Source organism: Mesoplodon mirus, assembly GCF_964341445.2.
Source record: "Mesoplodon mirus genome assembly, chromosome: 11".
In the NCBI taxonomy this organism is placed as follows: Eukaryota; Metazoa; Chordata; class Mammalia; order Artiodactyla; family Ziphiidae; genus Mesoplodon; species Mesoplodon mirus.
In genome coordinates this window covers 80,249,313-80,272,212 of record NC_138987.1, presented here as the reverse complement: position 1 = coordinate 80,272,212, position 22,900 = coordinate 80,249,313, and the positions used below count along the sequence as shown (strand labels likewise).

The following is a 22,900-nucleotide window of genomic DNA, read 5'->3' as shown; positions in this document are numbered from 1 at the left end:
TCTTTTTTTTACAGCCAAATGAGTGGTAACATCATCCCAGTTTTTGTTCTATGTAGAGAAATAAAGTTGGCAGTGGGACCCAAATTCTTCCTAATCCATTACAATATTTTGCTCTAAATACAGGTAAGTGTGTTAACAGACCAGGTAGAGGCTCAGGGAGAAAAGATTCGCGATTTGGAGTTTTGCCTTGAAGAGCACAGAGAGAAGTTGAATGCCACAGAAGAAATGCTGCAACAGGTATGTTCAGAAGCCGGTACCAAGGTGGGGTTTTTCTGCTGGCCTATTTGAGATGCTACATTTATATGTTGTGTTTGCTCTGATGCAGTGGTGAATTTCGTGATTCACTTAGCCTGGTTTATTTTACTTTTTTTCTTTTTGGCTGCGCCGCTCGGCATGTGGGATCTTAGTTCCCCGACCAGGGATCAAACCCACGCCCCCTACGGTGGAAGCGTGGAGTCTTAACCACTGGACCACCAGGGAAGTCCCCTGGCTTATTTTAAGCAAAAAACCTAGAGTCGCAGGTCTCTAAACACATACACACAGTAGAAAGTGTTCACTGCAATTAGAGTCTGGAATAAAATATTAATAGGATTGTAGATAATTTTAAATGTCTCCTTTATGCTTTCATATGGTTTCCTAATTTCCAACCATGACTGTATATTTTATGATTAAGAAAAAAGATAAGTACCTTATATGACTTATTGGAAAAATGTTATAATGTATGTGGGTACACACACATATGGTGCTCATCTATGAGAGGGCCTATAATACAGCAGGTAGAATGCACACTGGAGCGAGACTGTTAAGGTTGAGTCTCTGCTCTGCCATTTCCTTGCTGTATGACTTTCTGCAAGTTCTTAACCTCTCTGTTCCTTAGCTTCCTTGTCTGTTGACTAAGAATAATTCATGAATTATCCTATGAGTTTCTAACTCGTAAGGTTGTTTTGAGGACTGAACCACTGGATACCTGTAAGAACAGTGCCTGGCACATATCAAACAGAATAGCATCATCAGTGTTATCATCAGGCTTAAGAATATATACGTTTATATATGTGTGTATCGATAGAAGGCTCATTGAGCATTAGTTCGGCTCTTTGAAGGGTAACTAAAGCAAATACTTTTTCCAAATGTATCTATTTAGTAATTAATCTTCACATCCTCTACTTAAGAGTTATGTAGTCACAAGTGAGACGCATCCATATGTGGCTGTTTACAATAAAACAACTTTTGGATGTATCTCTTAAATTCTAATAGGAGCTTCTGAGCAGGACATCCTTAGAAACTCAGAAGTTGGACCTGATGGCTGAAATATCTAACTTGAAGTTAAAATTGACAGCTGTAGAGAAGGACAGATTGGATTACGAAGATAGATTCAGAGACACAGAAGTAAGTAATACCCTTCCTCTCTCTTTATATACATTTACATATGTATGCACATATATATGCATACTTATATATCTCGCACATACGTATTCCTAGAACAAGTTGAAATTCCTTGTAGTTGTGAAGGAGAGACAGTTAATTACTATGTTCCCTCATTATCCATGCTTCTTTTTAAGAATAAACTTACACTGACTTTTTATCACTAAATGATAGTGGTAATTTTTAGCTTGAGACTTCTGATATGAAATATTAATCCTTTGACTTGCCTTTTGACTTTTGACTTTCGGACATTTGGAGCTTCTGTCTATCTATCTAGCCATCCATGCATCCATCTGTCCATCTGTTCATCCATACTGATTCTCTTCATTGTGGAAATAATGGGTTCAAGTGCATGATTTTACTAGTAGTTCTTATTTAAGCACACTGATTACTTACTCTATAATAAGTAGATTTAAAAATGTGTATAGCAAACATGCTTTCATTATGTAATCATAAAAATCGCAGATTTTTAGAGGTCATTTAATTTGGCCTTCTACTTTTGGTCTAATCCACATGTAAATCATTCCAAATAAATACAGCTCAGTATACTTTTGTGAAATGCAGGGTAGATTCTACAACTTGAAATACCCATTTTCCTGGCTAAACATGCTTTCTTGTTTGTTTGACCTAGTTTATTGTTAATCCAGGTTTTCTTATTTGTTAATTGCTTTTTTGTCAAGGGGGGAGTTCAGAGCATATCCATATGAAATCTATTCATTTGAAAATAAATATAAAGAACTTTTTTCTCTCCTAGGGCCATCTCTTCCTTTCTCTTTATTTTGTTTCCTCAGTTGGGGTATGGAGAGGTGTCATACTGAATTAGAAAAATGGGTACCAAGAAGGAGAGAGGAGAAATCATTTACTTACTTTCCCCCTCTATCTTCATTTCAGATATTTTTTTCTGCTCACTACATGCCATCACGATATGATATATATTATCCACATGTGTTATCCACTGTGTGAAAGTCCTTCCTAGAGCTGAATTTAATAAGGTTTACTCCATTGCTATTTTTATTTTATTTTTCTTATTTTTATTTATTTTTTTAAATTTATTTATTTATTTATTTATGGCTGTTTTGGGTCTTCGTTTCTGTGCGAGAGCTTTCTCTAGTTGTGGCAAGCGGAGGCCACTCTTTATCGCACGCACAGGCTCAGTAATTGTGGCTCACGGGCCCAGTTGCTCCGCGGCATGTGGGATCTTCCCAGACCAGGGCTCGAACCCGTGTCCCCTGCATTGGCAGGCAGATTCTCAACCACTGCGCCACCAGGGAAGCCCTCCATTGCTATTTTTAAAATTAAATTTTCTGTCGAAGATGTAACTATAATAGAAAGTCTTGGTATATGTATTACTTTCTCAGTAGCAAAAGGAAATCCCCAAATTAACTCATGTTTTAATCTTAAAGCTCTTTGTCAGTCACCTATATAAGTATGTTTTTCATTTAATCGAGACTGGGGCTTTTAAAACAAAACTTAGGAAGTTACCTACTTTCATTAAAATTCTAGCTTTTGTGCTTTCTTTAAAAGTCTGTTTGGATATTTCCTCTTTTCCCTTCTGTCTTTCCCTGACTCCACAGCTGCTACAGAACACATTGATAGAATTCAGTCAACAGATGGATAACATGGCAATGGAGCTAACTCTGGTGTCAGGAAAGAAGTTTATAGTTTTGGGGCATTAAGAGGTGACCTTATTATACACACAAAGTTTAGGGAAAGTCTTAACCGGCACAACTGTGGTTAATTTGGATATGAGATGTTAACCAAATATTGGAACTAAATTGAAGTAGCTGTTTTAAGATTTTTTTTTTTGTAAGACCCCAGAGCAATATCTACATCTCTTGAGTTTGTCTGCATTTTTTATAAATCCTTTTTTTCGGGTTTCCTTGCTTCACTCGTGCATTCTCTCAATCATATGCAAGGTGATCTTGTTATCAAACTTGTAGTAATCCCTGTTAATTTTCTAATAAACATTCAACACTATTGTTAAAATATAGCATGCACATACTCAGAGATTATGGGATATATGATAAACTTTGTTAAACATGAAAATAAAGTAGTCTTCAAAATTAAAACTAAAAAAATTAAAATTGAATATGCTTATTTTCTTAGAATGAGCATAGAATGCTCATTGTCTTAGAATTTTAGATTATTTGGAGATTAATTTCTAAGAAAACATTGGAGTCGGGGGAAGAAGTATAGATACTTCCAAAAGACTGGGGGTAAGAGTCTTGAAACTTTGGAAGATTGAGGGCTTGCCTGTCCCAGGAAGTACTGATAGATGTTTGGCATCGTTCAATGGTGCCCCCTTGTGTTAAGAATACAGATATCAGAAATGAGTTTCTGTGGAGCCCTGAAGAGTTTTCTGAAAAGGAAAAGATAACAGGGATTTTCTTTTTAAAGCAGTACTGAACTTCTGATAAGAAGTTAGTTGGAAATAATTTGTATTACATTTTTAAAAGTTTCATATTAAGGAGCTACTTCCAGATTTTCCAGCTTGACTTTTCATGGGAAGACAGGGCTTCTTTCAGATTAGAAATTTATGTTCATATTTATAGTGTTGCCACAAAGGATGATTGGGTAGGTTTTTTTTAGTAGAAAAATGACCTCAATTTATAATTCTATTTTCTTCATTTGTTTCTTCTTCTTTACAGATTGCCACTATTTCTAAAGGAAGTGGTAAAATACAACAATCCAATAGAATTCAAAGCTGTTTTTTACCAATAAGAAAGTGGGAAAATATATATAAGAAAGACCAGATTGATTAAGAAAGGCTACTAAGAATTCATATTATGCAAAGATGGTTAATAAGTAGGAGATAAATAAATGGGAGAAACTGACTTTTTCCTTGAACTTGAATTCTGAACTTGTACATAAGGACTCACAACTAAAATGTTATTAAATGATGTCAAGCAGTTATTTACCTCATTCATAAAAGGAGAAAATAGACATCCTCTTATTGAAACATTGTATTAATAGTAATTATAATTAATATTAATAAGTAATTATTATATAATACTAGGTAGTACTTTTCCCCCTTTTACAAGGAACTACAATTTAAAAGCTTGTAGGTTTTCTGAGAAGTGTATTTCACAACAGCATCCTTTTTTCTAGCCCCTGTGAGATTAATTCTTACACTTAGAAGTTTAGAATAATCCCTCAATAAAAACGTTTTATTTCTTATTGCATTGTTCTATTTGTTTTTTACAGTATTCTTGTGTAATTCTTTTCCGTCTGTGAATCTGTGACTCAGGAATAAATGTCTTGAAAAGAAAGGAACAAAAGCACGTTAACCATTGGTGGGGTCTTCATGCCTTGTGGTTAAAAAAAAAAAGTCTTCACAGAGTATTTGAGCCCTTCTTTTGGATAAGTTGGTATTGTTTCACATTCTCATTTCCTATTCTCTGGGCTCTGGACAAAGATATGTCACTATTGCTCAGAATATTTAGACAAATTTTATAAGCAAATTAGTTTTTTTTTAAATAAAAGTAGAAAAGTTGTATGATTGTATTTGTATTATGAAAACATTAGGATTGCTTTCTTTTTCATTTTCCAAATATAAAATTATTACGATACTGAATATATTTGTAAATGATAAGGCCCTCATCTACCCTCAAGTTGTGAATCCTTGGTCTAAAGTGTTTAAATTTCATTTGATTCTCCAAGATTGGGCTGATGAATAATCTATTTTTTTGTAGAAAAATTAAGAAATTATTAAAGTATTTTTATAAATACCCATATATCACTGAAAAGTCTCTAAAAGTAAATGACTTTACTAAAGAAAATTTCTCTGGTTTATTTTAAAAGATAAGAGTTCATATAATGATTTTTAGTCTAGAAATATTTGCTCAGTGATAGTAAGCGATCAGCTACATTTCTTAAAATTTTAGTCACCTTTCACTTTCATAATCAATCCCATCATTTTAGGGCAGAGGCAATGTTTTCAATGGAAAGATGCTTTAATTCTCAAGGAGACACATTCATTTTCATTTGTCTGATCTCATTCATCCAGCTTTAACTCAGGAGCTATTGACTGAAGATTTCCAAGCTGCTATTTTGGTAGATAAGTGTGTTCCTGCTTTCCTAATGTATTTCCTTGTCGCTTTTTGGACAGGGGCTAATGCAGGAGATCAGTGATTTGAGGTTAAGAGTCAGTGAAATGGACAATGAAAGACTTCAGAATGAAAAAAAGCTGAAATCTACCAAAGTAAGTTCTCACAATGGCAAAAATTTTTATATAAATGGCTCACTATCTACAATCAATAATATAAATAAAATACATGTTCTACTTAGTATATGATAGAGAAGGCATTTTACAAGGGAATGAAGTTTTTCCCCAAGCTGGAGACCATCTTGAATTTAAACACTACTGTTCTGAATAAGAATCAGGGTTTAACTAATCTGATAGAACATAGCCTGTCATTTCTCTTAATTATCTAACCTCCTTTATAAACTGATACTGTTTTCTTGGTTACTTAGCTTGTCTTTTTCTATCTGTAGTTTTCTTTCACTCCTGTCTCTCTACCAGTCTTTAATGGCCAAACTTTCTAGCATGAAAATCAAGGTGGGTCAGATGCAGTATGAAAAGCAGCGGATGGAACAAAAGTGGGAGTCCCTGAAGGTGTAGTAGACCTTGGGTAATGGGGTCCATGGCCTGTTGCTTTCTGGCTTGTGTTGTTTTGCTGTGATGGTGTTTTTAGTGGTGTGTGCATTCATTTTGTGTGTGTGTCATCTGTTCTTTAAAAATATGTTTAAAGCTGATTAGAGGGACTATACGATCCCTAATATTGTTTTCAGAAACATATGAAATAGTGAAAAACAATAAGCAGGTAAAATAAAAGTATTCGTTTATAAATTAAATCTCACTCTCTTGGACTATCTGAGATTCAAGCACGGTAAAATAATTGCAGCAATTCACCTGTGAAAGAACTCTGGTATCAATAGTAGACACTGTTTTCTTCCTTCTTGACAGTAAATGTGTACATCGGTTAACTCTGTCCTGGCAGTGAGTAGAAGTTACTGCTTAGAAGCACAGTGAGAACAAGCAGCACTTTTTGCCAGTGCTACTGAAAATTCCTTGTATTTGGTGTCCATTCCTACCATAAACAAAAACTATAGGGCCAACTTCTTAGCTCCATTGGAGAGCTACATCTTCTCATAATACTAAATATAGTACGTATCTTTAGAGACTGAAACTATATTAAGAAAAATAAAAGTGCACTTATTAGCATTGCATAGCTTTATTTCTTGGGTTAAATAAAGCCAGCAAAACTTAAATTTGTCAAAGCTAATTCTTTACCAAAATGAAATGGAAACAAATATTAGTAGATAGATAGCACATTGGATTTGGGGTCTTAAATAGTTGTGTAGTTAAAAAAAAAAGACTTAAAATCTGTTTTCTAAATCTCTTTTTTTCCATTGTTGTAGGAGATTCTATTCTTTTACCTTAGTGATGAGGGTGAATTATTTAGTCCCATGATTTGACTAAAGTTGTTCATCGCGTGCTACTTTACCCACTAATTAAGCTCTATCTTGTCCAGGGAACATGAGTGCCATCTTGAAATGCTGAATAAATGTCAAGCAAGTCTAATATATTATTTTCCAATTTGCATTTTGTTTTGCTTGTATGACACTAAGCATCTAATTTGATTATCTTCCTTGATTAACTTGTTCAGATTTTTTACTTAACATAAGATTTAAACCTTAGGGCTGCCCTAGTCCTAATCACACTTTAAAAGATTTATTTTTAATTTGGTCACAAGGAAACTTGAAATAATTATACCATAATTATTATAAGTTGTACTTTTATTAATTGTCTTGCTTCCTGCTTATCATTGCCACTGTCTGATTTCTGAAGTTTGCGTCTAAATTCTTGTAGTTTTTTGTTTCATTCACAAAAACTAATTATTGACTTAAGAGTTAACAGACTCTCTGAATATTCCCTTTTAGTCATAATCTACTCTTTTTAAATGAATTTATCATTTGTAGGAGGAACTGGCATCTCTAAAAGAACAGCTGGAAGAGAAGGAATCTGAAGTAAAAAGACTACAAGAAAAATTGGTTTGCAAGATGAAAGGAGAAGGGATTGAAATTCTTGATCGAGGTAAGAATATGTATTTAACATTTGTTCTCTTATTTTGTTAAAGTCGTCCAAGATCTATAAAAGAAACTGATGTTAGATGATGTGTACCATTAGCATCTAAGAGAGAGAGGAGTAGCAGAAGCCATCTGGGCCCAGGACTGCAGGGACTCCTCCAAGCCTCTTTACTGTGCTTGGGCATCTGTTAACTTCCTCTTGAGCAGCTGGAGAAGGGCACCTCTGTACTTTAGTGGGACTTTATTTTAGATTACTACATGGTAAATTCCCATGATGTCCAAATTGCAATACAAGGAGGTGTCAGAAAGAATTAAAAGGAAACAAAACTATGTCCCAAGATTATTCCCCTCTGAACTGAACTTGAGACAACATAAAGTAAAGCATTTAGGAACCTTGCCTGCCTTTTTGAGAGGAGAGAGGGAAGGCTCTGTATCTTTGGAAAGTTAATGAACATTTCTTATCATGCATTGAGCCCTCAACCTTCTAGAAAGCAAAATAGGTTAATTCTGTTTTGGCAAAACTGTATGAATTTATCCAAAAAATTGTTTTCATAAACTGAGGAGGTTTGTCCTGGACATTATATGGACTGTAATTTTTCATAATGTAGGTTATACCTGCTAGAAAATAACTTGAATGAAATGTGGGTTTTAAAAAAATTATATTTGGAAATATATGTGCCTGTAACATCTGACAACACTCGGTCAAATTTAACCTTTCTTTGTTATAACAAATGATATGGCAAAAGCAACTTCGGACTCATTCAAAACAGAACAAATTCCAGTTAGTGTAGATTTGGTACATTTTTATCTATTGCTTTATCTATTTTGTCTATTTTATCTATTATTGTCTGTACAATGAGGGGCTTGAATTAGATTACCTCCAAAGTCTTCTTGGCTCTAGAATACCCTGGTTTTATTTACCTGTAGGTATCACAATCCCCTGTCCATCAGAAAACTCAATTCATCCAACATTGAAGGAAATGGATTTTTCCCCTCTATTTTGGCATGTGTAGAATGTATGTTCTTCAAGGACACTCACAGACAAGTCATGCTTTCAAGATTCTAAGGAAAAAAATGGAATCATAGAGGCTATGTTGGCTATGTTAGAGTAATGCTACCCAAGGTTGGATCCGAGGACTAGCACTGGTCTGTGAACCACTTGTTAGCAGTACACAGCCAGGCATTAAGAGCAAGTGTTTAGAAACTTCATGGAATCTGATGTTGACATAACATCTACCTGCGTGATCAGTGGACTCATCTTGGTGAACAGGAGATGGACCACTTCAGTGTTGTTGAACTTGAGCAGTGAGATGAATATGACATAAGCAATGTCCTAATCACATTCAGGAGGGTCACATATCAGACTGTAATGGAAATGTAAAAAACAACCAATGCAACATTAGCTGGTTTTTCATCACAGTTAGTGTAAGAAGCACTCGTACTCCGAAGGCCCGATTTTAATACAAGAAAATCAAAGTTCAGAAAGATGAAGTAACAGAGGTAGTAACTCAGATTTACATCTTCTGATTAACATTAGGTTCTCTTTCTAACCTCACAGAGGGCATATTATATTGTAGTATCAGTCCTAAAGTCAGAAAATAATGCTTAATATTCAGTTTTATGAGGTTAGAGTCTCTTTATTTTAGGTAAAAGGAGACCAGATAATAGTGCTTTTAAAATATTACTTATTGTTGTAATGTATGCTAACTTCCAATTCGATGGGTTTTCCTGCACAGATGAAAATTTTAAAAAGAAGCTCAAAGACAAAAGTAAGGTTTTTGGTGTATTTCCATCAGCCTTTACATTCACCAAAAGTACTACTTGGACTGTTCTTTGCATGTGTTTTTAAAACATTTCTCTCCCCAGAGATGTAAAATTGCTTCATCAATAAGCTCCCCATTTCTTCAGAGTGTACAAAATAGAGGGCAAATAAACAAACAATAAAACAAGGAGTAAAAGACCGTTTTGCTTATTGTTCCTGGTTCAGCCCTTCTGCTCTGCAGGATATACCAGAGCGCTCAGAGTGGTGGAGGTGAGGCAGCGTTTTCTCCGTGGCCCAGTAGGTACAGGGTCCGAGGAGAAAATAATGTTTATACTCCTATGAAAACCTACTGTTTTTACGGTTTACCACAGTTGAAGATTATTTTGAACTTTGCTTTTGTTTTCCAATGTTTTGTAGCCCACTTTTTCACTGAGACCTATATTAAGGGCTTCTATAAACATATCCTCTTGTGTTACAAAAGAAATTGTACCCAGGCTGACTAACAGAGACTAGATTTAATTCAGTGTAAAGATAAAGCCTTAACGGACTTTCCTCCAGACATTAAGTTCTTAAGGGAATTTGCCATTAAAAAAAAAAAAGAAAAAGAAAAGCAGTTCCTAAACAGTATACCTTAATTGAAAGTATTGTATCAGAGCTGAATGATGCACCACTGTTTTAAAATTTACCTTCAGTAGTATTTTTTGGTCCTCAAAAGCTGACAACTTTAGCTGAACTTTTTCCTCTGTTTCAATTTTTTTAATTTGTGATTTCATTTTGGGTCGACTTTCCATATTTAAAATGTTTGGTTTTTTATTACTAAAGTAACATGCTTTTGTATTTGAATATCACATTTTAAGGAGAATCACTTACTTTGGCCTTTTAAAATAGTATTGTTGAAAAACATTTTAAAATAGACTGGAAATGAAGCTTATAGATGAAGCAAAGTACTTGTTATTCTTCTGTATGGAACCTACAGCCAGCTTCTTAGCATGATACTCACGTAAATATCACGTTCCTTCAGGCTCTTACCATTTGTGTCTCCATCTTGGTTATAACCGAACATCATTTTCTCTGCTTTTGTCATATATACACCATTCATTGCTTTCACCTGCTTTATAAGTTTCTTCTTTGAAAACTCTGTATTTTTATTGTTATAGCACTGAAATTTCATCTTCAGTGTTCTTATGAGGATTTTGTTTTTGCTTTGAGAGAGGGTAGTTGTTTTCTTTCTGGAATGATGACTATTAAGGTGAGTTAGAAAGTGTTCATTTTTCAGGTTTTCCCTGAAAGAGAATATGAATGGTAAATGTGCCTTAAAAAAAAAAAGAAAGCGGAACAAATTATTAACATCTTTACCTTGCAACATTTCAATCTGAAGAGTCAGTAGCTTCTTGTTATTGTCACACAAGTTAACTAAACAGACTTCTGATTTGATGTTGTGATATTTCAGATATTGAAGTACAAAAAATGAAAAAGGCTGTGGAGTCTTTGATGGCAGCAAATGAAGAAAAGGTAACTAGATGAAATTTAAGTGTTTATTTGGATGTGTAATAACATCATTTTTATCATTCGATACATTCTCATCAGATATCCCAGTTTGAAAGAACATCGCCTAAATGCAGCTGACATTAAGGGGCAAGCATTCTCCCTTCCTGCCCAAGTGGGCCTGCTCTCGGAGGGCGGGTCATAGATGTACTTGTGCTGCACAGACAGGAATGGAGACCAGCAGCACTGGCTCCACTGAGAATCTACCCCTCCCGCCCACTGCCTTGAATTTAGAAAATGTTCAGGTTATCAGATCAGCTCTTTATGTTCAGGTGACAAATGAGACAAAGGATACAGGCCATAGTACATCCTTTCTGTGGTCCCTGGAAATTCTGGACTGCCCTATGAACTCTGAAGGAGGTAGCCATGGCAACTTTAGCTTCATGATCATGTTGATTTTCTTCTCTAGGAACATGTTATTTCCTTCACACTCCTGGCCTCTTTCACATCTGGGATTATCTCTGCTCTCCTGATGGTGAGATACCAGGAAACAAGCACAGGCACCATGTAATCAAGGATGGCACTCGGCTTTGTTTTAGCTATGCTGACCTAATGCTAAGGTCTCCAAGAGGGCCTTTCCTCCAGCTGTTGCTTCTCCTTACTTCATCCTGCTAAGAGCAGAGATGCAGGGACCCTACTAAGGAAACATGCTTCTTCTTGGCTTCCCTGACCAGCCATATACCCAGCAGGCAGGTTCAGCTCCTGTCATCAGAACTGCTCTCCCCCTGTGTTCTTTAATGAATAGAACAAGGAGACATTTTCCCACGAAAAGAGTAATTTCAAGGAAATAAAAACCAAGCAAATGCCAAAGAACTTTGTCTTGATCTTTTTCTCTCATCAGAAGCTTCTTTCTCTAATTCTTTCTTGCCTACTCTGTTTGTATATTTATTTATTTATTTATTGCCTTTCATTCTTTTTTATTCTTGGAATATTTTTATTCAATGGAAATAAACTCTTTCTCCTACCCACCTACCCATATATAGGTTTCTTTTTGCTAGTCTTCCCCACATCAAAAAAAAAAAAAAAGTCATTAACAAGCTGCCCACATAGATTTAATGTGAAAAAAAATCACTAAAATTCATTTTGTTTTAATTTCTCTCCCTCAAAAAGCAACAATAACAAATGAAACTCCCAGTGTTGAATGAGGGCTTACTAAATGCTCAAACTTCTCTAGGAGCAGCAAGAGTGACGTAACTTCTTGGTGGTTCCAAGAAGTCTTCAAAGAGGACATATTTGGGCAAATTCTGAGGGAGAGCAAAGAGTCATTCATCAGGAAAATGAAGGATTCTGGGCAAAGGATCCATGAGTGAAAATGTGTCTCAAAACCAAGGCTTGAAACAGCCAGTGCGTGCTGGGAAAGTTCTGGAGCAGGAGATACAGGTGGAGGAGTTGGGTCTATGAGAGAGTGCTATGGCGAGGCTAATGATGTAATGATTTGGGTTCTCAGCTTTAGACCTTGGACAGTGAGATAATTAAATTGCCATGTTGGAAAGCTAACTCCAGTGGCAGAATGGAAGCAAGAATAAGGGAGGGAGAATGAAGACAAAAGAATTAAGAGGCTGTTGAAATAGGTGAGAAATGAAGACGGGCTGAAATAAGGCAATGGCAGTGAAGTGGTAAAGAGGGAAGGGATTTTAGAGAAATTCACAGGTCGACAAGATTTTTAAATCTTTGGATTTGGGAGTAAGTTTCTGGTTTGAGCAGTGGGGTGAATGATGGTGCCCATAAAAGTTAAGGGAATCCAAGCAGAGACTGAGATACTGGAGGCAAATAATGAGCTTCATTTTAGATGTACTCAATTTGATGTGTTCATGGGACATTACAAGGAGATTTCTCATAGAAAATTGGAAAATCAATCTAAATTTTAGGATTAATGTAGGATTATAGATTGGTGGGGAGTAAGCCCCATCAATTTTAGGAGAAATGTAGAGTTGAAGTGGGGACAAAACTATAGTTCATGTGTCAGTTTGCTTTTGCTCCATGATAAATCACATTTATTATTTCTCATACTTTTGTAGGTGGGCTAGATTGCTCTTCTAGTCTAGGCTGGCTTTGCTGATCTCTACCATTAGCCAGTGGCTGGAATGGGGCTGGATGGTTTAAGATGGTGTAACTCACATGTCTGGTGATTGACTGGTCTAGGTTGACCCCAGCTAGGTTGTCTCTTCTCCAAATGGTCTCTCATCCTCCAGTAGACTAACCTATGCTTCTTCATGTAGTGGCCTCAGGGTTCCCTAGGGCAGCAAGAAAGGGCAAGCCCCAATGTGCAAATACTTTTCAAGCCTTTGCTTTGAACCACATTAGTTATATATCATTGGCCAAAGCAAGTCACATGGCCGTGCCCCAAATCCATGTTGGGGAAGCTAGGGAGCCCATTTTTATAATTTACCGCACTGAGGGCCTGGGAAGAGAGAAGAGGGTAAAAGACAACACGTTGAAGCTCTAACATTTTATATTCTGGGTTGGGAAGATAGTGGGGGTTATGGAAGTAGAATGTTTATCTGGTCAAGGAATTAACAAATCAAAACAGAAGAAAAGAAAGAGTGGAGAGAAAAGTGAACGAAGGAAAGAGTGGGGGTCAATCAAGTGCCATCTAGAAGTCAAATTAGAAAAAGGATGAAAAGTGTCCATTGTTTTTAGTAAAGAGAAGCTCACTGATCACTAATTGAAGCAGCTTTGGTGGAGTGTTTGGAGAAGGGAAAAGCCAGATGGTGATTAATGGCAGCTGGTAAAGATAGCAGGTGTAGATCTTTCTTTCAAGCTCTGACTTAGGGGAGTAAAGGAAGTTGATTTTTTTCTTGTTTTTTTTTTTGTTTTGTTTTGTATCTTATTACCTTGTTTTGTTTTTGTTTTTTAAAGATGGCAGCTGAAGGATAGGATCTCTAAATTTAGAGGTACTTTTTCTATGTCTCTGATGTACGTAGGCAAAATATTCTGAACATTACCAGTTTTACTAAAGTTTAGAAGTATTCTTTGAATAATGTAAATAATTCATGTCTACTTATTCTTTGTGTCACAATTACTTTTGTTGTTTTAAAATCATAATATTAAAGATGATAATTTATTTCACTAATAGGATCGGAAAATAGAAGATCTGCGACAGTGCCTGAACAGGTACAAGAAAATGCAAGATACAGTGGTACTGGCCCAAGGTAAAAAAGGTAGTGTAGCTCTAAAGACTTTTCTGCTTTACTTGATTTTTAAGTGGCTATGAACTTTTTTACATTTGGCCTCAATTTCTTTCATGAAGTATATCCATTATTTCAAGTTAGGTGGTTCATTTCATTCATTCAGTGATGTTATTAGGCATCTGTTCTCTGCCAGAAGGTGTGTTGGCTGATGAGTACACTGTTGATTGGTTGCCCAGAGAGAGCCTCTCCACGGAGTTGATTAGGTAACATTGCAGAGAGAAAGAAGGACATCACCTGCAAGAGCCTCGGGGAAGGAAGACCTTGGTGTGTTTATTAAGAAACAAAAGGAGGGCTTCCCTGGTGGCACAGTGGTTGAGAGTCCGCCTGCCGATGCAGGGGACACGGGTTCGTGCCCCGGTCCGGGAGGATCCCATATGCCGCGGAGCGGCTGGGCGCATGAGCCATGGCCGCTGAGCCTGCGCGTCCGGAGCCTGTGCTCCGCAACGGGAGAGGCCACAGCAGTGAGAGGCCCGCGTACTGCAAAAAAAAAAAAAAAAAAAGAAACGAAAGGAGACCAGTGTACCTAGAAGGTAGTGAGCAGGGGGGAGAGTGAGACAATATGAGATAATAGAGGTGAGCATGGCCGGGTCATGCAAAGTGAGGAGTTCAGCTCTTATTCGAGCCCAGAAGGATCCACTGAATGGTCTGAACAAGTCAACCGCATGATTTTTGTGACAAATGGACCATCGTGGACTATGGACCGCTGGGACTATTCCAGCAGTGTTGGAAGGATGGGAAGTCAATCAAGAGGCCCTTGCAGTATTGCAGTGGGAAGATCTGATGGTGCTGATTGGAACTGTATTTTGGTGTTAGAATCAACTCAATAGTGTGATGAATTAGATTAGGAGAGTGAAGAAGAAGAAGGCATCAAGAAAGATCAACATTTCTGACTGAAGCAACTAGCAGATGATGGTTCCGTTTATCAAGAGGGGGAAGCCAGGGCTTCCCTGGTGGCGCAGTGGTTGAGAGTCCGCCTGCCGATGCAGGGGACACGGGTTCGTGTCCCGGTCCGGGAAGATCCCACATGCTGCGGAGTGGCTGGGCCCATGAGCCATGGCCGCTGAGCCTGCGCATCCGGAGCCTGTGCTCCACAACGGGAGAGGCCACAACAGTGAGAGGCCCGCGTACCGCAAAAAAAAAAAAAAAAAAGCGGGGAAGCCTAGAGAAGGAACATGGAAGTGGTTGAGGAGGATTGTGTTCAGCTTTGAATGTGTTTTTAAAAAATCTGTAAAACATCTAGGTAAAGTTAGTATGCATTTTGTTGTGTTTATTATTATTTTATCTGCTGATGGGCCAGTTGGCCATCCACAAATGTGGCAAAGCTTTGGGGGTCATTCAAAACACACAAAAATGTGAAGAACTTTGAAAGTTCTCTTGTTCATTAGCACTGCCTAGTTGGGGTTATTTGCTTTGAAAGTAAGTGCTGGCTACCAAATGTAAAATAGATAGCTGGTGGGAAGCAGCCGCATAGCACAGGGAGATCAGCTCGGTGCTTTGTGACCACCTAGAGGGGTGGGATAAGGAGGGTGGGAGGGAGGGAGATGCAAGAGGGAAGAGATATGGGGATATATGTATATGTATAACTGATTCACTTTGTTATAAAGCAGAAACTAACTCACCATTGTAAAGCAATTATACTCCAATAAAGATGTTTTTTAAAAAAAGAAATTACCTAGAATTACACATATCAGTAGCTATTAAAAAAAAAAAGTAAGTGCTGGAAATAAATAAGTCTTTTGGAAGGTACTCATGGGACACTCGGATTTTGAAATTTTAATCTTGATGGGTTCACAAAGAAAGAAAATGCTGCTTTAGACCAGGATCTTTGAAAAAAATGGATCTTCATCTTTTTGTCCAGAAGGCCTAGTATTAAGACTTTATAAATATCTGAATGAGCAAATGAACCTCTAATTATCAGTGTAGACTTATGACAATTCTTATCACTCACCATTTTCTAAACCTTCACAGGAGTCTCTCTTCTAAGGAACATTGCAAATTCTCAAGTAATTAATTTTTACATAGTCATAGCATTTAAAACATTGTTTGATTTTATAGACTCTCAACACTATAATTCTAATATTTAAAAATCAAGGAAGAGCAGATTGATTTCTGTAATTAGACTACATTGTAAGACACTTGGAAAACAGATAAAAAGGGTAAAAAAATCAGTCAAAATTGCACTGGCATGATCATTGCTGGCATTTTCATGTAATTCTTTCTGGCCTTTTTTTTCTATGCGTATAAATATATAATTAAAAGAGATAGTTTTTAACCGTGTACAGCAGGATAGATGTTTATAAACCATTGAAAATTATGTCGTGTTCTATTGAAGAGTTATGTAAACAGTGATTTCTCACTAGGATTTATATTTATTTAGATAATCCTCAGGGAATTTTAAGAATACCTAAATTCTAATAAAATTAGAGCAAATATCTAATAAAAACCTAAATTAAGAAGTTATGTCTAGTTAGTATCTTTAAACAAGTATATGATTTGCCATTTTGTATTATTCAGAGAATAGTTGGAAGGACCATTCTGTTTGTAAAAAAAGAATATCTGGCACTGTTGTTCAGCACTTAATCCTTTTCATTTCTAGAGATGTAAAAAAATTCTCAGAGTTGCTGGTTTGCTGGTTATGTGGTTCCTTCTCTCCATTAGGCCATTGTTTCTACTGTAAAATGAAATGAATGGCAAAAAAGGATCCTCTTAAGAGGGATCAAAGGGTCATCTATTTTTCCTTCTTTTCCTTTTTTCCTTTCTACGATTTTTCAAGAGCAACAGTAGCGATGAAAATGGAGTTGTCTAAATGGTGACTTTGTTGCTGTTCAGAATCAGTTTTGTTGTACCACTGGTATTCCTCAGCTTATTTATTCAGGGTTATTTCTGAACTGAAAGTTATAAAGCCCCAAATGTTGACACAGAATTACAGGAGGGTTGTTGGACTATGTTAACTTTTAACATCAATGCTGTGAGTCTATGATTGCGTCTATTAAACCACTAGTGATTAATACCTCTTCTAATACCACTACTGGATACTCATGTGGCCCGAGAGTCCCTGGGCCTTAGGTGCTCACAGCTGAAGATGCTGTTTCCTAGGTCCCACGTTGTTGTTCTTCAAGTGATGCCAGGAGTTGACTCTTTGATTTTTAAGGACAGAAAATTTTTTATATTCAAGATAACTGGGATTCTTATCTTCCTCCAAAAGTAAAAAATGAAAAGCTGCTGGTGTCCACTTTCCGCTTTGTCATTGCTTAGGCCAAGATGGTGACTTTGAAGACCTGCTCCCTTCCAGTTCCTTCTCCACTTTGCTGGACGCACAGGGCTTTAGCGATCTGGAGAAAAACCTGTCATCTACGCCAGTAATGGGATCTCCCAGTCATGACCCATTTAACACAAGTGCTCCAGAAGAGGTATTTATAGACTCAGTTGTTTCTTCATGTTAAAGAGACTCTGTCGTTGAAAGTGCCATTGATAACATCAAAGACATGGGTTCTTTTCTCAGTTGGATTACTGACTTGCTTTGTCCTGGCAATTATTTTGACCTCCGGGTCTTTATTTGAAATGTGTGTTTTTTCCCTCTCTTTATTAATAAATAAACACTTGGGCAATGTCAAAACCTCTTATGTAATTCAGGAAAGACATATGAATCCCCTGGAGATGGATGTCATCTTCAGTACTAGATTATAATCTACTTCCTAAAGAATAAGTAGGGAATAAGTAAAGTGAGATTATGTAAATTTATTTTAGTCACTTGTGATGGTAACTGTGAAAGATGATGGACTTCAGTTAACATGCTGGGGATTGTGGAGCCATGTATTGCATGGGGGTACCCAAACCTGAGGTCAGCAAGTAAACTGATCTACAAGCGTAGTTATGGCAAAACAATAAGAAACAAATTGCCGGGCTTCCCTGGTGGTGCAGTGGTTGAGAGTCCACCTGCCGATGCAGGGGACACGGGTTTGTGCCCCGGTCCGGGAGGATCCCACATGCCACGGAACGGCTGGGCCCGTGAGCCATGGCTACTGAGCCTGCGCGTTCGGAGCCTGTGCTCCTCAACGGGAGAGGCCACAACAGTGAGAGGCCCACGTACAGCAAAAAAAAAAAAGAAGCAAATTGCCCTGACAGATAACACATTGATTGATTGATTTCTTGGTAAATATGGCGTCATCTGCATGGAGGATCTGATTTACGGGATCTGTAGTGTTGAAAAATGCTTCAAAGAAGCAAACGCCTTCCTATGGCCCTTCAAACTATCTTCATGAGGTGGAGTGAAGAAAAAGACCACCCACTTTATAGAAGGTAGAGATGTTGGCAATAGGGTAGACCAAATCAATACGTCTATTAGAAGGATGAACTAAGATGTCTACCATGATTATTTTTGTAATCTGGTCAGTTAATAAACAGTGACTGCTTTCAGTTTTTTTTAAAAAAGATCATAGAAGAAAATTTCCCTCTGACTTTGTTAAACTTGAAAAAAGCAACTAGAGGGATTTCCCTGGTGGCGCAGTGGTTACGAATCTGCCTGCCAGCGCAGAGGACACGGGTCCAAGCCCTGGTCCGGGAAGATCCCACATGCCGCGGAGCAACTAAGCCCGTGCGCCACAACTACTGAGCCTAATCCACTCTATTAGACAAAAGCATATCCGCAAATATCTTCACAAAAAGCCCTTTACTGCCTTAGGTTCCCTGTAAGGCCACTATGGGATATCCCTTTGTTTTTAGAGTTTTTGATCTTTTTGAAAGGTTCAGTGAGAAGCACCACCTTGAATTTTCCTGTCTTTGCAAAGCTACACCTGTGGCTTCATCTTAAGACTGTTTTCCTGACAGCACCTGTGCTTGATCTTTGCCGTGAAACCATTTCTTAATTTTAATATGTAGTGTTCTGTCTAGGGTGACTAGGAATGAGAAACAGTTTAATTTTTCAAGTAAATAATCTTGGCTCCTTTATATTTAACAGTTGCTTCATTGGTCACCTCTCTTCTAACATTTTATTGTAAGTAGCGAGAAGAAATCAAATGGCATCTTTACTTTTTATATCTGTTGCTCATAATTACATAATGAGAATATGAAATTTGAATTGAATGAAAGTGAATTCAAGGAGAAAACAGCATTTCTTTTTTAAATGTAAGAGAGAGCTAAAATATGCCGTTACAAGGAATTAGTGGGAAGGGGAATTGGATGAAGATAGTCAAAAAGTATGAACTTCTGGCTATAACTAAGTACTGAGGATGTAAAGTACAGCACGGTGACTACAGTTAACATTGCTATATTGTGTATTTGAAAGCTGCTGCTAAGAGAGTAGATTCTAAAAGTTCTCATCACGAGGAAAAATGTTTTTTTTTTTCTGGTATCTATATGAGGTGACAGATGTTAGTTTAACTAAACTCAACTGTCATAATCATATCATAGTGTAGGTATGTCGAGTCGTTATCCTGTACACCTAAAACTTGTACAGTGGCTATATGTCAATTATATCTCAATGAAATGGAAAGGAAAAAAACCCAAGGATCAGTTAAGGAATAAGAGCTATTTTAGAGGGAAAAATCCCATAGTTTTTTTTTAACATCTTTATTGGAGTATAATTGCCTTACAATGGTGTGTTAGTTTCTGCTGTACAACAAAGTGAATCAGCTATACATATACATACATCCCCATATCTCCTCCCTCTTGCGTCTCCCTCCCACCCTCCCTATCCCACCCCTCTAGGTGGACACAAAGCACCAAGCTGATCTCCCTGTGCTATGCGGCTGCTTCCCACTAGCTATCTGTTTTACATTTGGTAGTGTATATATGTCAGTGCCGCTCTCTCACTTTGTCCCAGCTTACCCTTTTCACTCCCTGTGTCCTCAAGTCCATTCTCTATGTCTGTGTCTTTGTTCCTGTCCTGCAGCTAAGTTCTTCAGAAACTTTTTTTTTTTAAGGTTCCATGTATATGTGTTAGCATACGGTATTTATTTTTCTCTTTCTGACTTACTTCACTCTGTATGACAGACTCTAGGTCCATCCACCTCACTACTCAATTTCATTTCTTTTTATGGCTGAGTAATATTCCACTGCATATATGTGCCACATCTTCTTTATCCATTCATCTGTCGATAGACACTTAGGTTGCTTCCATGTCCTGGCTATTGTAAATAGGGCTGCAGTGAACATTGTGGTACATGACTCTTTTTGAATTATGGTTTTCTCAGGGTATATGCCCAGTAGTGGGATTGCTGGGTCATATGGTAGTTCTATTTTTAGTTTTTTGAGGAACCTCCATACTGCTCTCCATAGTGGCTATATCAATTTACATTCCCACCAACAGTGCAAGAGGTTTCCTTTTCTCCACACCCTCTCCAGCATTTATTGTTTGTAGATTTTTTTTTTTTTTTTGCGGTATGTGGGCCTCTCACTGTTGTGGTCTCTCCCGTTGCGGAGCACAGGCTCCGGCCGCGCAGGCCCAGCGGCCATGGCCCACGGGCCCAGCCGCTCCGCGGCATGTGGGATCCTCCCGGACCGGGGCACGAACCCGTGTCCCCTGCATCAGCAGGCGGACTCCCAACCACTGCGCCATCAGGGAAGCCCTGTTTGTAGATTTTTTGATGATGGCCATTCTGACTGGTGTGAGGTGATACCTCATTGTAGTTTTGATTTGCATTTCTCTAATGATTAGTGATGTTGAGCATCCTTTCATGTGTTTGTTGGCAATCTGTATATCTGCTTTGGAGAAATGTCTGTTTAGGTCTTCTCCCCATTTTTGGATTGGGTTGTTTGTTTTTTGATATTGAGCTGCACAAGCTGCTTATATATTTGGAGATTAATCCTTTGTCAGTTGCTTCATTTGCAACTATTTTCTCCCATTCTGAGGGTTGTCTTTTTGTCTTGTTTATGGTTTCTTTTGCTGTGCAAAAGCTTTTAAGTTTCATTAGGTCCCATTTGTTTATTTTTGTTTTTATTTCCATTTTTCTAGGAGGTGGGTCAGAAAGGATCTTGCTGTGATTTATGTCATAGAGTGTTCTGCCTATGTTTTCCTCTAAGAGTTCTATAGTGTCTGCCCTTACATTTAGGTCTTTAATCCATTTTGAGTTTATTTTTGTGTATGGTGCTAGGTTGTGTTCTAATTTCATTCTTTTACATGTAGCTGCCCAGTTTTCCCAGCACCACTTACTGAAGAGGCTGTCTTTTCTCCATTGTATATTCTTGCCTCCTTTATCAAAAATAAGGTGACCATATGTGCATGGGTTTCTCTCTGGGCTTTCTATCCTGTTCCATTGATCTATATTTCTGTTTTTGTGCCAGTACCATACTGTCTTGATTACTGTAGCTTTGTAGTATAGTCTGAAGTCATGGAGCCTGATTCCTCCAGCTCCGTTTTTTTCCCTCAAGACTGCTTTGGCTATTCAGAGTCTTTGGTGTCTCCATACAAATTTTAAGATGATTTGTTCTAGTTCCATAACAAATGCCATTGGTAATTTGATAGGGATTGCATTTAATCTGTAGATTGCTTTGGATAGTATAGTCATTTTCACAGTATTGATTCTTCCAATCCAAGAACATGGTATATCTCTCCATCTGTTGGTATCATCTTTAATTTCTTTCATCAGTGTCTTATTTTTTCTGCATACAGGTCTTTTGTCTCCTTTGGTAGGTTTATTCCTAGGTATTTTATTCTTTTTGTTGCAATGGTAAATGGGAGTATTTCCTTAACTTTTCTTTCAGATTTTGCATCATTAGTGTATAGGAATGCAAGAGATTTCTGTGCATTAATTTTGTATCCTGCTACCTTACCAAATTCATTGATTAGCTCTAGTAGTTTTCTGGTGGTATCTTTAGGATTCTCTATGTATAGTATTGTGTCATCTACAAACAGTGACAGTTTTACTTCTTCTTTTCCAGTTTGGATTCCTTTTATTTCTTTTTCTTCTCTGATTGCTGTGACTAAAACTTCCAAAGCTATGTTGAATAATATTGGTGAGAGTGGACAACCTTGTCTTGTTCCTGATCTTAGTGGAAATGGTTTCAGTTTTTCACCATTGAGTACAATGTTAGCTGTGGGTTTGTCATATATGGCCTTTATTATATTGAGGTAAGTTCCCTCTATGCCTACTTTCTGGAGAGTTTTTATCATAAATATGTGTTGAATTTTGTCGAAAGCTTTTTCTGTATCTATTGAGATGATCATATGGTTTTTTTCCTTCAGTGTGTTAATATGGTTTATCATATTGATTGATTTGTGTATATTGAAGAATCCTTGCATTCCTGGGATAAACCCCACTTGACTGTGATGTATGATCCTTTATATGTGCTGTTGGATTCTGTTTGCTAGTATTTTGTTGAGGATTTTTGCATCTATGTTCATCAGTGATGTTGGCCTGTAGTTTTCTTTTTTTGTGGCATCTTTGTCTGGTTTTGGTATCAGGGTGATGGTGGCCTCATGGAATGAGTTTGGGAGTGTTCCTCCCTCTGCTGTATTTTGGAAGAGTTTGAGAAGGATAGGTGTTAGCTCTTCTCTAAATGTTTGATAGAATTCGCCTGTGAAGCCATCTGGTGCTGGGGTTTTGTGTGTTGGAAGATTTTTAATCACACTTTCAATTTCAGTGCTTGTGATTGGTCTGTTTAAATTTTCTATTTCTTCCTGGTTCAGTCTCGGAAAGTTGTGCTTTTCTAAGAATTTGGCCTTTTCTTCCAGGCTGTCCATTTTATTGGCATATAGTTGCTTGTAGTAATCTCTCATGATCCTTTGTATTTCTGCAGTGTCAGTTGTTACTTCTCCTTTTTCATTTCTAATTCTATTGATTTGAGTCTTCTCCCTTTTTTTCTTGATGAGTCTGGCTAATGGTTTGTCAATTTTGTTTATCTTCTCAAGGAACCAGCTTTTAGTTTTATTGATCTTTGCTATCATTTCCTT

The 22,900-nt window shown here is 37.3% G+C and overlaps 1 protein-coding gene across 4 annotated transcripts in view; it reads left to right on the top strand.

Annotated features, from left to right (window-relative positions):
- Window positions 1-22,900, top strand: part of PPFIBP1 (PPFIA binding protein 1) — a 182,574-nt gene that overhangs the window by 131,970 nt on the left and 27,704 nt on the right. For 2 of the 4 annotated variants that reach the window (XM_082634921.1, XM_082634920.1), the window contains exons 6-13: window positions 124-237; window positions 1,255-1,386; window positions 5,531-5,623; window positions 7,405-7,519; window positions 9,249-9,281; window positions 10,725-10,786; window positions 13,896-13,980; window positions 17,266-17,420. In XM_082634921.1, the coding sequence (XP_082491047.1) occupies window positions 124-237; window positions 1,255-1,386; window positions 5,531-5,623; window positions 7,405-7,519; window positions 9,249-9,281; window positions 10,725-10,786; window positions 13,896-13,980; window positions 17,266-17,420 (789 nt within the window). The remainder of the gene's footprint in view (window positions 1-123; window positions 238-1,254; window positions 1,387-5,530; window positions 5,624-7,404; window positions 7,520-9,248; window positions 9,282-10,724; window positions 10,787-13,895; window positions 13,981-17,265; window positions 17,421-22,900) is intronic. The other 2 variants (XM_082634923.1, XM_082634922.1) reach the window with 1 other exon arrangement.